The 15,202-nt window shown below is 39.9% G+C and overlaps 2 protein-coding genes across 3 annotated transcripts in view; one reads left to right on the plus strand and one right to left on the minus strand.

The window, feature by feature from the left end:
- The window catches only part of fhod3b (formin homology 2 domain containing 3b), an 84,268-nt gene extending 77,462 nt beyond the window's left edge, over positions 1–6,806 (plus strand). Inside the window, exons 20-25 of the mRNA XM_070912009.1 lie at positions 256–417; positions 566–756; positions 964–1,156; positions 3,063–3,249; positions 3,902–4,063; positions 4,231–6,806. Of these exons, the coding sequence (XP_070768110.1) occupies positions 256–417; positions 566–756; positions 964–1,156; positions 3,063–3,249; positions 3,902–4,063; positions 4,231–4,313 (978 nt within the window). The 3' untranslated portion in view covers positions 4,314–6,806. The remainder of the gene's footprint in view (positions 1–255; positions 418–565; positions 757–963; positions 1,157–3,062; positions 3,250–3,901; positions 4,064–4,230) is intronic.
- A 120-nt stretch (positions 6,807–6,926) lies between these two features.
- On the minus strand, positions 6,927–14,721 carry rxrbb (retinoid x receptor, beta b). 2 transcript variants are annotated; one of them, XM_070912010.1, is made up of 12 exons: positions 14,600–14,721; positions 13,179–13,372; positions 12,653–12,806; positions 12,233–12,412; positions 11,763–11,816; positions 10,229–10,389; positions 9,916–10,045; positions 9,314–9,440; positions 9,155–9,196; positions 8,945–9,036; positions 8,734–8,839; positions 6,927–8,596 (listed from the first exon to the last, which is right to left on the minus strand). In XM_070912010.1, the coding sequence occupies exons 2-12, from the start codon at positions 13,317–13,319 to the stop codon at positions 8,449–8,451; spliced, it is 1,335 nt and encodes a 444-aa protein (XP_070768111.1). In that variant the 5' UTR covers positions 13,320–13,372; positions 14,600–14,721; the 3' UTR covers positions 6,927–8,448. The 2 variants fall into 2 exon arrangements, with proteins under 2 accessions (XP_070768111.1, XP_070768112.1); XM_070912011.1 differs by lacking the exon at positions 11,763–11,816.
- Between the last annotated feature and the right edge of the window lie 481 nt (positions 14,722–15,202).

The raw sequence follows: 15,202 nt of genomic DNA on the forward strand, positions 1-15,202 counted from the left end.
ATATGTTCTGGCTTTTTTAGCTCCACTGTGGCAAGCAGAACAATCGGTCGGGTCTGAAGTAGATTGTGGTTTCTGATTATCACCAGCCTAATGAATCTACATATCTACACTCCATTGAGCCCCTTTTTCTGACTGTGCCAAAAAGGAAATTCACTGCAATTTGGTCCTGGAGTAGGGGCTTTTGATTTTTAATTTCAGACAGTTGTTTCTGTCCCACACTCTTGACTGTGCTGCTGTGTTTTCATGCATCTCTAGGCTAAAGGCTTTGAGCTGAGTTACTTGGAGAAAGTCCCAGAGGTGAAGGACACGGTTCACAAGCAATCCCTGCTGCACCACGCCTGCTCCATCGTGGTCGAGAAGTTTCCTGACAGCACTGACCTCTATTCTGAGATAGGAGCTATCACCCGCTTGACCAAGGTTGGCCTTGTTTACTTTTTTAAAAACTCATTAAACAATTTCTCCATAGTAACCATTTGTTACTGGTAGCAGTAATTGCAAGTGTCATATCCATTGAATAGAGTCCTCTGCAGTGTGCAATGAGTTCTGTCTGTGATACTGTTGTCAGGTGGACTTTGACCAGCTTCAAGACAATCTGGCCCAGATGGAGCGAAGGTGCAAAGCATCATGGGATCACCTCAAAGTTATTGCGAAGCATGAGATGAAACCAGCATTGAAACAAAAAATGTCAGACTTCCTCAAAGACTGCGCAGAGAGAATCATTATTTTGAAGATTGTACATCGAAGAATAATCAACAGGTATGTTCAGGTGTAGATCAAATGACTCCGTGCTGGATTAGATCAAACATTTCCAGTATTATGCCAAAAGTTCATATATTGTCTCTAGTATTTATATCTGTTTCAAAGGCATTTTTAGTGTTAATTCATGGTTACTGACGTTACTTTTTGACACGTTAAACTTTGTTTGTCTGTGCAGTGATGTGATGTTTCTCTACACATCTGCAGGTTTCATGCCTTTCTGCTGTTCCTGGGCCATCCGATATATGCAGTGCGTGAGGTCAGCATTCATCGCTTTAGCAAGATCCTGAGTGAATTTGCCCTTGAGTATCGCACAACAAGAGAGCGCGTGCTGCAACAGAAACAGAAGAGGGCCAACCACCGAGAGAGGAACAAGACCAGGGGAAAAATGATAACAGATGTAAGTGCTCTTCACCACGAGCAAGAGTCACACATACACTTTCTCCATTTCCTGATCCTCGTCTTTTGTTTAGTTTGTACTTTTCTCAATTCTGTGAAACAATATGAGAAATCCCTAGACGCTGGTTATATCTTTAATCTGGTTAAAGCGCCAAACGTGGCCATTTCTGACAAACGCGGCGTACATTTGTAATGACATCAGCATAGTTCCTCAGTATTCACATGTATAGGTTACTGTAACAACAAATAGTGAGTTGTTTTTAGTGTATCTCATTCTGTAGCTGCAGCAGGCTAAGAAAGGCCAGAGAAAATACCTCCCTGCATGATTAAAATCCCTTAAACCCTGAGGAGTCGGCTGCTCGGAGCGGACTCCACAGCGAGCCTTGGCAGGGGCCCCTTTCTCTTCAAAGGGACCCTAATTCAATCACTGTGTGAAAATTCAAACCTTTGGATGTCCCTGAAGGAGAAATAACAAGGTCCACACCTTAACCACACTCTTACAAAGATGTTCAGTCAAATATGCTTTTCTGTTCCATAGTTTTTTTTCATAGCAATCTTGATGCTTAAAGGAATAGTTTGACATTTTGTGACATACTCATATTCGCTTTATTGCAGATTATTTCAGTTAGATGAGAAGATCAACACAGCTCTCTCATCTGCTTGTTCAAAATGATGCTTGAGCCAGCATACGGTTAGCTTAGCATAAAGACTGAAAGCAGGGGGAGGGACACAGCTAGCCTGGCTCCATCCAAAGGTAAAAAAAATCTGACTACCAATAACGCCATGTAAAAACAAATAGTTTTTTTTGTACGGATCAAACAAGACATAACAAGTTAATCAGTGAGCTTTAGAGGTGGCAGACAGAGCCAGGCTAGTTGTTTCCTTCTGTTCACAGCCTTAATGCTAAGCTAAGCTAACAAGCTGCTGGGACCAGCTTTATATTTATTGTATGAAGCGTAGTATGAATCTTCTCATCTAACTCTCAACATAAAAGCAAAGAAGCATATTTCCCAAAATGTTGTAAACATTAAAGGAGTAGTTCAACACAAATCAAGCATTACGTGCTTCTTTATGATTTCAGAAAGTGCTGCAACCTTTGTAAAACCAATCAGATAACTTGGTAGTGTGCATTTATAAACTGACAACTTGAAGACTATTTCCTGAAACGTTGTCACGTTGTAGATGACAAGTTTTCTCCTGATACCAGGAGTATATTGTATTTACAACACACCTTTTGCCATTTTTTTCTTCCATTTCCTTCATCTCTGTAGAGTGAGGATGACGATGATAGTGAGGTAGGGGGGTAACTTTGTGTGCAAACAAGTGCATGTGAACTTTCTGTTGTGACTAACAGTCAACCAGAATGTGCTGTCGTAACTGAACAATAACTGGTGTGTTCATGAGGATTAACAAAGGAAAAGTAATCAGTAAAAGACTGACAGGTTTTGTGTGTGTCTGATCTCACATGAATGAGGAAGCTTGAAGGTGATGACAAGGAGAGAAAAAAAGTTTGGCCGCATGATGTTGGCTCGAGTGTTGAGAGAGTCTCGGTAGGAGGAGTTGCAGCTACTTCCTGGTAGAAATGAATGGACCTCAGAGGGACACAAAGCTGAACCTCTAACCTGTCTGTGTGTCATGGGGAAAAGGGGAATTCCAAATTTTCTTGTTTGTGTTGTCACAGAATAAACAGCACTTTAAATGTGTATGTGGCACTTTCCACTCTTTGAAATGACTAATTATTCTTGTTTTAGACTGGAAAGTATTGTCACTAGTAAAGATTAACCTGTATGACAAGTTTGGTATTTAAAACTCTTCCCAAATACTAAAAATGTACATGGAGCTGAGTTTCACCGACTCCTACTAGTAAAATGTCAGATATTGTAATCCTGTGACCTCTCCTGCTCCAGAGTGGTAAATTTGGCGGCGCCCCGTCAGACACACAGGAGAGCCAGCCTCAGGGTATCCAGTATGCTGAAGATGCAGCTGAACATGAGAACATGAAGGCCGTACTAAAGAGTAGCCCGCAGAGCGGAGGAAGCGGGACGTCCACGGTGCCCGGCCTCCGTACCCGCACCAGAGCCAGCAGCACCAGAGGTCAGTCTCATAAACATGTTATACTATTACAGCCCCTACATAGCTTTTATATTAATATCATCATCCATCCAGTACATTGATTTGCATTCCTCTGTGGCCATAACTACTCCAGTAGCACAGCAAGAGCATTTTAGTTTTACTGCAGTAATTCTACCTAAAACCTTTAAGTTAATCTTTCACTAGAACAGGTATTTTTAGCCCGGCTAGCTGCATGGCTCTCTGGTCATCCTCAGACTTTTTCTCTAGCGGCACAAGAGGTTCACATTTGTTGTTTGGAGTGTAAATGTATTTACAACCATTGGATGGACTGCCATGAAAGTTTGTACTCACATTCATGTTCCCCTCAGGGTGAATTGTAAGAAGTTTGGTGATCCTAAAACTTTTCTTCTAGTGCCATCAACAGGTCAACATTTCAATTAGTACAATACTTTTCTTTATGACGAAATCCCTGTACTGCACCAACATCCTTAGTTAACCGCTAAACTAAGATGATGAACTTGTTAAATGTTATACATGCTTAACATCAGCATGTTAGCATTTTCATTGTGAGTATGTTAGCATGCTGATGTTGTTTTGATTTCTTAAGCCTGCCTTACTATACCATATGTTTGTAATTTGTTTTTTTTAATCCATTCTGACCTTATTGTTTTAGGGTGTGTCCCCCCATGGTGCTCTGCCAGTGACGACCCAGTGAACTGCACAGATGACACAGCGGATGAGATCATGGAGAGGATTGTTAGGTCAGCCACTCAGGGGCCCAGCCAGCGGACGCAACCTCGGGAGAGGAGACGATCCCGAGCCAACCGAAAATCATGTGAGTCATGTCAGCTATTGGACAAGTGGCATAATTTATTGTGATGCACAGAGGAATGCTATCAGCTGCATGTGCAAACACTGTAATAACACACTGGTTCGAAAGCTCATACTCATCACAGTTTGTCGTTCTCCACTTCCCCTTTATTTCTCTTCCTGTCTGCACAGTGAGAAGGACACTGAAGAATGGTTTGACAACAGAGGAGGCAAACGCCCTTGGCTTGTCCAGTGGTTCAGAGATGCAGGTGTGAGCTGGCCATAAAGATGTCTGGAAGCCCTTTCACTGCCCCTCAGATGCCTGCACCCAACCTGGCAACCCACTTCACTCTAGCTTGGCACTAAAATCCCCCTTCCCAGCTTTGATGAGTTGACCTCATCTTTATGCGTTAGCATCGGCTTGACACAAGTGCTTCCTGAAGAGAGTGGATGATTTTATTCATGGACTGACGGCCGGGAGAGAGCAGAAACAGAGCGCTGCAGTCAAACCACTAAGCTTTGCTATCGCTGGATAAACATCAATTGTCTGCACTCACAAGGCTTAATCACAATCATCCTTCGAACATGCCGAGGGCGGCAAAAGAGTTGGCAGTGTGTATGCTTCAGCCTCCGTGGCCTTGACTGAATCCAAAGGGCAAGAAGTGTGGTACAGACACTAATGTCAGCCCTGCAGCTTTAGTGATAAATTGAATTGAAAGACATTTCATCTATTGAATAGATGGCTTTGTGCAGAGGGTTATGCTGTTATATACTACTGTGGTAGTTTTGTGTTTCTTTTCATTTTGCTCAAGAAGGTGCTCAAATAAGGAACAATTGCACTGGATGTAAAAATTGGTGTATCAATGGAATGTGAAATCCTTGACACTGATGAACCACTCTGAAAATATACCCAACAGTTTAACCAGCAAATCAACGGTAGCACAGTTTTTAATGTCTTATCAAAGTATGACAAATTCAAGGCAGATGTGCATCTAAAGCTTTGTCAAATGTCTGTTAGTTGACTGGATTGATAAGAGGAACAGTGCAGAGAACGATCAGTCAACAGTTCGCTCTGGGTAAGACCGGTGATACCACTAGTTTCAGATGAACGCTCATCATGCAACCATTTTTTAGCTTAAACAAATGTAGACAAGTTGCATTACGTGACCTATTCTCACAGTTGGAGACAGTTTGAGGAGGGCAGGAGCAGTGTTACAGGTGAACGATCTTCCCAGAGTTATGTAGTTTTGTTTTCTAGAAACTATGAGCTGCACATTTCAGAGTGCCTTTCAGAGACAGTTATTTATTAAGACGTTTTCAGGGACATATAATCAAGAATATGTTACTACAGATGTGCAGTCTGTGGGTGGGGGCGGGGGGTGAGAGGATAATACTGCGATGTACATCATTCACGAGCTGTGATTTATTTTTAACCAGTGTTTTTAAACTTGTCTTGGCAAAAGTTTAAATGTTTTTTTTTCCATGTTATGTCTTGGATCAAATAGTTTGTTATGAAGATAGCTTTAAAGTATTTATGACAACTTAGGGACTGGTTATGCACATTAGATGTATCTTGTTGCCTTACTGTAGAATATGGACATGCGTTGTTCCACTCGAGTCGAGATCTTGGTAAAATATAAGAGTTCAAAAAATAGACCAGGCCAAATTAATGTGTAGTTCAGCTGGAGATCTCGGTTTGTCATTCACAGAACATAATGGAGTGTTCTTTCACTCACTATGAATGTGAACATCAGGGGTGACATGATAATTAGTAATATGGACGCACACAAAACCTCCATTATTTATCTCTTTTAAAACATACCAATCTGTTTTGAAGTGAATGAGAAGGAGCCTGCAGTTTAACTTTTTCATTATGTAGGTCTGCTTTTGAACTATCGATAAGCTCATTGTGCTATTAATTCATTTGGAATGGCCTTGGCTAAATTTAATTAACATGCATAACTTCAGTTTCTACCACAGCACAATTAATTCTATCCACTTGAACATTTTCACTGTGATGGAAACATAGCCATTGAGAGAAACAAGAATCTAGCGCAACATCATGATAAAGCTACATAAATCCACATCAGCAGTACGTTTTTTTGTTTTGTTTAGAATTTACTGAAACCTATTCAGCACCTTAGACTCAATGTGTAGCATGCAACTTAGTTATTATGTTGGGAGGGGCTCATTGTGTTTCCCAGATTGTACTGATTTGTTTTGTCAAAAACAAGACAGAATAGACATGTAAAGTAATATAGGGGGAATGCTGTAAACTGATGTACATGTCATGACAATGTCTTTGTTTGTTTTGTTTATTGCTCCATGTGTAGAATAGTGTATTATAGACTAAAAGCAGTATTATTCTCTAAATATAATTTAAGCAAACCAAGCCATGCATGGTTTAAACAGGTGTCACTTCTGCTTGCTACAAAGGGAGGTTCACTTTGGTTGTGTCAGATTTGTGTGCGCGTTATTAAACCATTTTACTCCACAGACTGTAAAGTGAACACGTGGTGGAAAACGCAGTGATGAAATTCCCCTGCTAGTCCTGTGGAATCCCTTAGAAGCCTTTTTTGATTTTGTTGCACTCAACATTTTCTTCTTTTAATTTAACATTAGCCCACCACACACACACACACATTGCTGCCTGTGCCATAACATCACTGTGGAACTTGGACAAGTGCTATACAACCAAGGCTTCTATTGCGACTGTGCCCACAGCAAAACTATGTAACAACTACAATAAAAAGGCTCATTAAAACATATTTTGACAATTCTTTTTTTTAATCATCTTTCAATTGTGTTGTTTTGCCCTAGAATCCGAGTTTCCTCCAGGGAAAAATGTGTCACATCTAACACTTTTGGGGAAGAAAAAGCAAACAAAAAAAACTTAAGCCTCTTTATTTTCAGTCCACACAACCCATGCTTCAAGTCACTTTATGTTCAAGAGCATATCGAGGTCGATGACAAGCTTACAGCTCATCTGGTGTTTACACATGGCCGTCATACAGACCTCATTTGGTCTTGTTTAAAATTCCTATATGTCCACAGGTGTTATGGATCTAAATGTGATTATGGTTTGCTTTTAATAAATTGCAGAGACATTACGATGAACAAGACAGCTACCTAAAAAAAAAAAGGGGGGGGGGGGGTAGGAAAATACAACTGAGCATCAAAAAAGCACAAAAAAATAAAAATCAGCTGAAACAGTCTCAGCAAATCCAGTGCAACCCAAGACATGTTCTGCTTTATACTAGCTGAAGACTAAAAACAAGGGCACATATTAAGAATTATATAATTTGTATATCCTGATCATAATTCAAATTTGTCAATAAACATTTTCCCTGAACAATTACTTTTGCACAGTACCTTAGAATTGTATAGATAAATTACAAAATGGAGTATTCCCTTTCCACCAGACATGATTTACTTTGTAAAACCCCTGAATGACTGACAGGCAGAAAGCTCTTATGCAGTTTACACTTTATATTGCTACATTTTTAACAAAGATTAATAAAGGGGATTTTCAGTTTTGCATATTTTCTTAGGTTTGTGGTTTGGTGTGCATCTGCACCAATAATGTCAAATTATCTCTGAAATAGCACCAAAAGACAAACGCCTGACTGTTTACAGGCCAGGCATTCAGTGAAATTATGTTTTAGAAATAGTACATAGCAAGTGTGCAGTGCAGTTTAATCGTTAACCACCAAGTGATTAGATTTATAAAATGGCAAAGAAGTAAACAACACTAACTGTATATTACCAGACACATAAAGCTGATCCTCGATCAACACAAACCTGTCGGACCTGACAGTTTCAACCACTCACTTCGTCTTCTATCCCAGGCTCACTGTCAGGATTTAATCTTCTGCAATGGATACAAGTAAACTCAGAGCTGCTGTTGGACACAGTTCCCGGTTTGGTACAATAACATACTTTTAGATCTGGCTTGAATTAGAAATTATAAAAAGAAGACTACATCCTTAATGCATACTCATGATTCAGGTTGCCTTCCTTTTAAAAAAGCGGTTTTGGAGATCAGTTCAGTTGGAGAAACAACTGAAGCTTAACGTTTGAGGTGTCTAAAAAGCTTATATAAAAATGTATACCCAAATTATAGCTTCTGTGAGGGAAATATGTAAATGTTTACATTTTTAAAAATACCTTTTTTTTTTTTTAAACCATAGTTACTCATGAAGTTATTTCAACATATAGCACCAGCTTGTAGATCATGCCAAGCCTTGGGTTTGGTCTAAAGAGCAAATCTGTGCTGCACTAAAATAGTGTAACCCAGACAGCAGTGAGACAAATTGACAAATCTTCAAAGAACTTAAAGTGCCACTCCAGTCCCACTCCAGCTTCCCAGACTTCAGCTATCTAAACCTAGCCACAGTACACATTTCCTATCTAAGACAACTGATGGGGAGCTTCAAGCATTTCCATGAGGAAAGTGTCAATAGGCGTGTCACCAATCAGCTTGAAGAAGAAGAGATGCTCCAAGCACTTCAAGCCAATGGATCGCAGTGCTGGCAGTCGAAGGAGGAGCTTAGCAAACCTGCGTGGAGCAAAAAAGATATCATTTAGTTTGACAAGATAAGCTGAGCACCAATGATGTTTAACTTTGACATTTTACATTCTAAAATGAATGCAGTAGAGTAAAAATCAAATCTCATCATAGCTGAAGAACTTTACCTTCCCTGCTGCTCTGGGTATTTCTGTTTGCAGTAGGCTTCCAATGATGCATAGACCTTTTCTCTAAGGAGCTCCACCTCACTGGTGTTGGAGAGCCCTTTAGCATCTGCAAGAATATATAGAAAATATTGTCATTAGGAGCAAGACACTTAACGATACATCCTACTTTGTAAAAAAACGTATTATTTAGATATCAGCATTGTGCAGGCACCTGGGTTGAAGAGGACGATGGCTCGGAGGCAGCCCAGCTCTGTTTTGTCCATTTGCATATCTCTCATTTTATTGACCAGCTCGGTAAGGACCCTAAGCAATGACACATTTTGCAAAGGTTTTTGAGTATAAAATACAAACATTATAATGAGAAAATGAGATCAATTTCATTGAATGACTCAATATTAATATTAAAAAAGAGTCCAATTACCGGTCAAATATGGCGCCGACCTCTGCACTCTGCACGCTCTCCCTGTGTTAAATAAAACCAGTTATTATATGCAGACACTAAACATATGTAAAACATTAGACAAAGGTATTACAATTAGTTGCTATTAGAGCATGCAATTGTTTGTCTCCATAGATGTACCTGTCAAATATGGCTCCCACTCCTGCACTGTGTGCACTGTCGCGCTGCAGCTCAGAGGCCAGCAGAACTCCATCCTTCACAGCAATGGAGCGATGGGAGAACGAGGCAATGAGGAGCTCATTCCACCCTGATGAATGAAATACAATTTAATACAGTTAAGTAATGATAGAGAAAAACATAACAGTCGTTCTTAAAGTGAAATTACAATCACAATGAAGAGCTGCTTTAAAGAGGAACTCTTTAAATTGTGTCCAAAATTCCCTCCCTCCTGAGATTGAACTATAAACTATAAACAGAACAATAAAAAAAAAAAACAATATTATCATAATTTGGGGTTACAGGATACAAAATTTTCCCTTGTGCATAACTTTTATTACTTACATTAGATAGCAGTGTCATTGTATAAGACAACTTTACACTGACAACATGAAAAAAAGACTATTCAAGCAAGTGTCCTTGGTTACTCTTTCAGAACTGTACTTTGTAATGCTGCAACATTCATATCTGCCTCATAATGTGGATCTGATCTCCGGGTTCTTTGGGTTGATTTTGAAGGTGCACTTCCATGCGCACCATTCATGACTGCAGGTGCTCGATCATACCTGCACGCAGGAGGATGACCTGGTCATCAAGGGGCAATTCGGAGAAATGAGGGATTCTCTTTGCCCACTCCACCAAGGCAAACAGCTGTTTGTCTGCAGTCTGACAGATGTTGGTGACTGCATCATGGGGCTGAAACCAAACAATGCACGTTACCTAGTTGTACATCCTAAACAAGTGTTTCCAGCAATTACAGCACGCCAACTTAAAAGCATGTTTTTGTGTTTAAAAACACGAGGCTGAAACTCATCATGATACTATGAGAAACAAATGATTGACAGTTACTCTATTGATTGCAATGTTGTAACCACTCACAGAGTTGCCTGCAGAACCACCATCAGAGTGAAGCTCAGTCTTCTGCTCCACAGCAGTCTCTGCCTCTAAAATCTTCTCCACAGGCATCTCCTCGTTCACTCCGACACTGAACTCCAGCTCTCCTTCGCGCTCTCGGTTCCTCTGGCGCTCCTCCTGGACCGCTACATCAGACAAAACACAAGGAGACAGTGGTGGAGGGGGGAAAGGAATGAGATGATGGTAAATACTGACGAATGAGAAGACTCTGGGGAAAAGAAAAATGTAAACTGATGAATTTATGGGTTAAAGAGTGATATTATGCAAAATGCTCTGCCTCTTTGCAGGGTTTTTGCTGCATTGAGAAAGTCAAATTCTATGATGTTTCGACAAAAATGTAATCATGTCAATCAGTTATAACTGAAATGTAGAGCTGGCAATCTCTACAGTACGTTCCTCAAGATTTGATTTCAATTCAGGATGCTGAGAGAACTTGTTATGAAATGTTTCTCAATGCATCTTTGTACAAATCGATTTTTGATTTCCATACTTTTTCTACTGTCAAGTACATTCACAATGGCATAATTAATATCCATCATGACACAAGTCAGATAAATGCAGTTCCATTATCAACAGAACTATGGTAACTGGCAGGTTGAAGTTAACATGCATGAGCTTGTTATTAACATGCCCTCGAGTTAGCTTACATGCATTAGCTTAATTTTTCACAATCCAATCCTAAATGGTTAAAGACAGAATCACAATGCATCTAAAAATCTGTAGTTTTTCCCACCACCCCTACTGAAATGGCAGCATTACTCCAGAGTGGTGCTGCGAGGACAACAGACTAGCATGTTAAGTTTGTTAAAATTTAACAGCAGTAAACAAAGTGAGTCTCTGTTGTCTACAGCAACCCAAAAGGAGACTGTGAACTCAGTGAAGTGGCAGAAAAGAAGCTGTTGTCTAATCCAAAAAATATCACCACATATTCTAACTTTCCTCAATCACATTGGCAAATGTGTCATAATCTCTGACACTGTAACATATAATCTATCCATCTCATTGGCAGATCACTGCAGCCATAAGAAACTGTCTTGGGAAGGTGATTTAACTGGTGGCAAAGAGGAGCGGAAAGACTTTATATGTGCCTAAATCTGCAGCCAAAATTGGAGCTGCTGAAACCTAGAAAAGAGGCAACACCTCTCATAATACTTGTGTCATACACTGTACGCATTTAAGATACTTAAAACTGACCTTGTGGCCTCTGCAGGCCTTAACTAGAATGTTATTCATTGTATTCTTTACTGTTTGAACACAGATCCACTCCATCAGTTTTTAATTACCATTACACACATTCAACTACAGCTGTCTGACTGCTTTTCTTATGAAGTAGTTTATCATAACAAGGCAACATACCACAGCGACCCTCGCTCTTAATCATTTCTGGGTACGTCTGCACACATAAATCCCCCAGTCAACAATTTTGCATGTCTAACACAACAGGCTAATTCTCTAAGTAACATCAAAATACAGTATCTTTAAGATTTCAATGACATACTCATCCATCCCTCATCTTTTCCATCTTCTTTTATCCACTTTACATGTTTGATCACTATTGAAAGATGGAGAAAGGGCAGAATAGGAGAAAATGAAGAGAAGAGATGGAGAGGGGTTAGTTATATAAACCAGCCCCAATACACCCGTCTCTACCTTTTAGCTTATCTAATCTAGCATCCGCCCTCACCTACGCCAGAAATACTCTACTAATCCAATATTACTTAATCAATTTAATTGGGCTTCCTTTGGCATAATTACTTATTTTAAGAAATCTTATTGACTGCCATTGTTTAAATCATTATAAAAAAATAAATAAAAGTTTAACTCTATGCTGCACTCCAATGTTTGTCACCTTTGTATAATTGCATGTAAGACAACTCGCAAAAGACAAAACGTGTTCCTAAATCTTCAATAGCCAACAGGCTCTCAAAATGAATTTAAACCTCCAATACAACGCTGTTCCTTGCATACCTTCCCTCTTCATGCCCATGGCCAGGCACTTCTGGTAGCGGCAGTACTGGCAGCGATTGCGCTGGCGTTTGTCGACCAGGCACTCTTTGTTATCCCTGCAGGTATAGCTCAGGTCTTTGCGCACAGTTCGTTTGAAGAAACCTTTGCACCCCTCACAGCTGTACACTCCATAGTGCTTGCCTGTAAATTACAAAAAGTAAAGTTAGAGGCCAATAGGAAGATCAAACCCAACATAAAAGTGAAGGCAACAGTCTGACATACATTTCGCATTTTTATTAGCAACGGTGACTGAGATCCATTTTGTTAAAACGTTGATGAAACACAGGCAAAAACATCTGACAGTAAGGGATTATCCACACTAAAATTGCCATGAGCTGATGTTTCACTTCTGCTAATCCTGTCCTTAGTGCACTCACTCACCAGAAGAGCGGTCTCCACAGATGACACACAAGCGTTTCTGAGACAACATTAGTCCAGGGCTGTGAGCTGGCATGGGCCTCAGGCCAAACGGAGGCTTGATATCTTCTGAGCTGCCTATTGAGTGCATCCCTGATATGGGTGCTGACGAAGAAATCTGGATACACAGTGCAAGCAAAAAAATAATTATAAAAACACTGTAATGTCTTTGGTTAATTATATGCTATGTTAAATGACGACACTACTTTGTGTTTGCTTGACCAATTAGCCACCTTATCCAATACCTGATAAAAAAGGATTTGGCATCAGTGTGTTCAGTGCATACAAAAGCTTCCAGCAACTAGCATTATCCAAATGTGCCTCCTCTTTTGGACTACAATTGCATTGTAGTGTACCCAAAACTAACACGTATAGCCTCTTCCGCATGTAAACAAATACCAGTACCCTACAACTACTGCAGATTAAACTCTTAAATAAGAAAATTAAGTGCACCATGGCATCAATTCAGACTCTAACGTCTGTCAGTTACCTGACTGTTGCTGATGGGTCCAAATCCCAAGGAGGGTGAGACCACTGGGGAGTTAAGTGAGGGACTAATCACGGAGAAAGGAGAACCCAAGATGTTGGTGGGACTGTTGGAGGCTGAACTGTTGGGCTGCTGTGAGGACATGGCTAGTAAGCTACCCAGAGGAGAGGATGGTGTCCCGTCTGAAGGATATCAATCTGAGGGTGACACAAAAGGATATTATTGATCCAACTTGCTTGAAACAAACACCTGTCTTTGCATTAACCGGCTGTGGTTGCAAGTAGAGCTGCAAACAATTACTTGATTAGTCAATCAACAGAATTTTAATCGTCAACTATTTCGACAATCGACTATTCATTTATGTAATGTATGTTATGTGAAGCACATCTGCCAATCACTCTCTGACACTGACATCTGATTTGATCAACTTGGACTTTGAGAAATTGTGAAGTTTTCATTGTTTTCTGACATTTTATGGACCAATCGATTAACGGAGAAAAAAACCCTAGTTGCAGGACACAGTGACGTTGAATATCAAATGTTCCAACAGTTAACGTTAGGCAGGCTACCTATTAAAATAAAACCCTAAAATAAACCACACGTATTCATTCTCACACTAAAAGAGCGATTTGATGGATAAATGATTGGAGCTATTAGATAAAATGAAGCCCAAAATCCATATTATTACATTATCCGCCCTAATCAAATTAGTCAAATTAAAGGGAAAACCCATTGAGACCAAACAACGTTTAGTGCGTTAATCTTTGTTCAAACTAAATAAACCATGAAGTACATAAACATTTGCTTGTATTAATGTTAGTCACTGTTTGTTAACGTTAGCTGGCCCCGGTTGGCATCGCAATAACGTTACACGTTTGCTAAATGTTGCTAACGATACGCAGTAACGTTGACATTAACGTGGAGAACAGCATTATGTATATGTAAAACCGCAAATAGATGCGCCAGTGTCCATGAGTATTTTCATGAATAAATACTAGTACAGCATAGTACTGATCGTAACACATAAATAAAGCCCTACGTTTGCTTTTACTGTTAGCTAATTAGCTAGCTACAAATCCATAAACGCTCGAAAGACCCTGGCTACAGCTAACATTAGCTTTGGTTGCCGTATGTCTGGCTGATATTGCATTGTATAACGTTTCGTAAAACCACAATTTAAGCATACCCCGTTAGTCATAAAGAAATGTGGAGCTTGATAACTCGATGGCCATCGAGCCACTTCAGTAAATCCACACAACAAGCGCAATGTTTTCTAGTTAGCTAAGATTAGCTTCTTAGCTGCAAATATGGCTAACTTAGCTAATACGGCTAACATTAGCTCCGTGCACGGCTCAGGGTGATAGTCTGAAGAAGCAGATGTTGACAAAATAGCTCATGGTCGTTTGAAGGTTAGAATTACTTACCAGACACACCTTCGACGCATTGTTGAAAACCACTTCACTGTACTTGTATATAAGACAAGCGCCAGACGCCAGGCCGACACTCAGATCCAGTTTACTTCAACTTGACGCTGTTGTTGTTTACAGGCCATGATGGCTCAGTGCCAGAATCCCTTGAGCCAAAATGTCTCATGGGACCACCCATAACAGCACTGTCATATGACACTCTGCAGTACATGTTCAGCGTATTATTTATTGTTTATTCAGGCTGATTATGGTTCATTGTTTTATAATTCTGCGTGAGATTAGATTTGCGTGAAAATTATGATATGTTATATTTATTTATTACATACAGGTTTGTTCTAATCTTCCCACTATTTATTGTCCTGAAATGTAGTAAATTAGCTTCCAAAACAAATGCACACCGAACTGTTCAATGCACAAAACATTGTCATAACGGGGCATAACACTGGTGCATTCAAGGGGACATAATTGAGAATGACACACAGCTAATTTGCATATCTGGTGACACAAGATTTCTTCCAGGAAAAATCCTTATTTTGGTAAGAGGAATTGGTAAATTCAAGAATGAGATGGTAAATTGCAGTAAATTCAAACAGAACTGCT

The sequence above is a fragment of the Enoplosus armatus genome, chromosome 9 (genome assembly GCF_043641665.1).
Source record: "Enoplosus armatus isolate fEnoArm2 chromosome 9, fEnoArm2.hap1, whole genome shotgun sequence".
Taxonomy (NCBI): Eukaryota; Metazoa; Chordata; class Actinopteri; order Centrarchiformes; family Enoplosidae; genus Enoplosus; species Enoplosus armatus.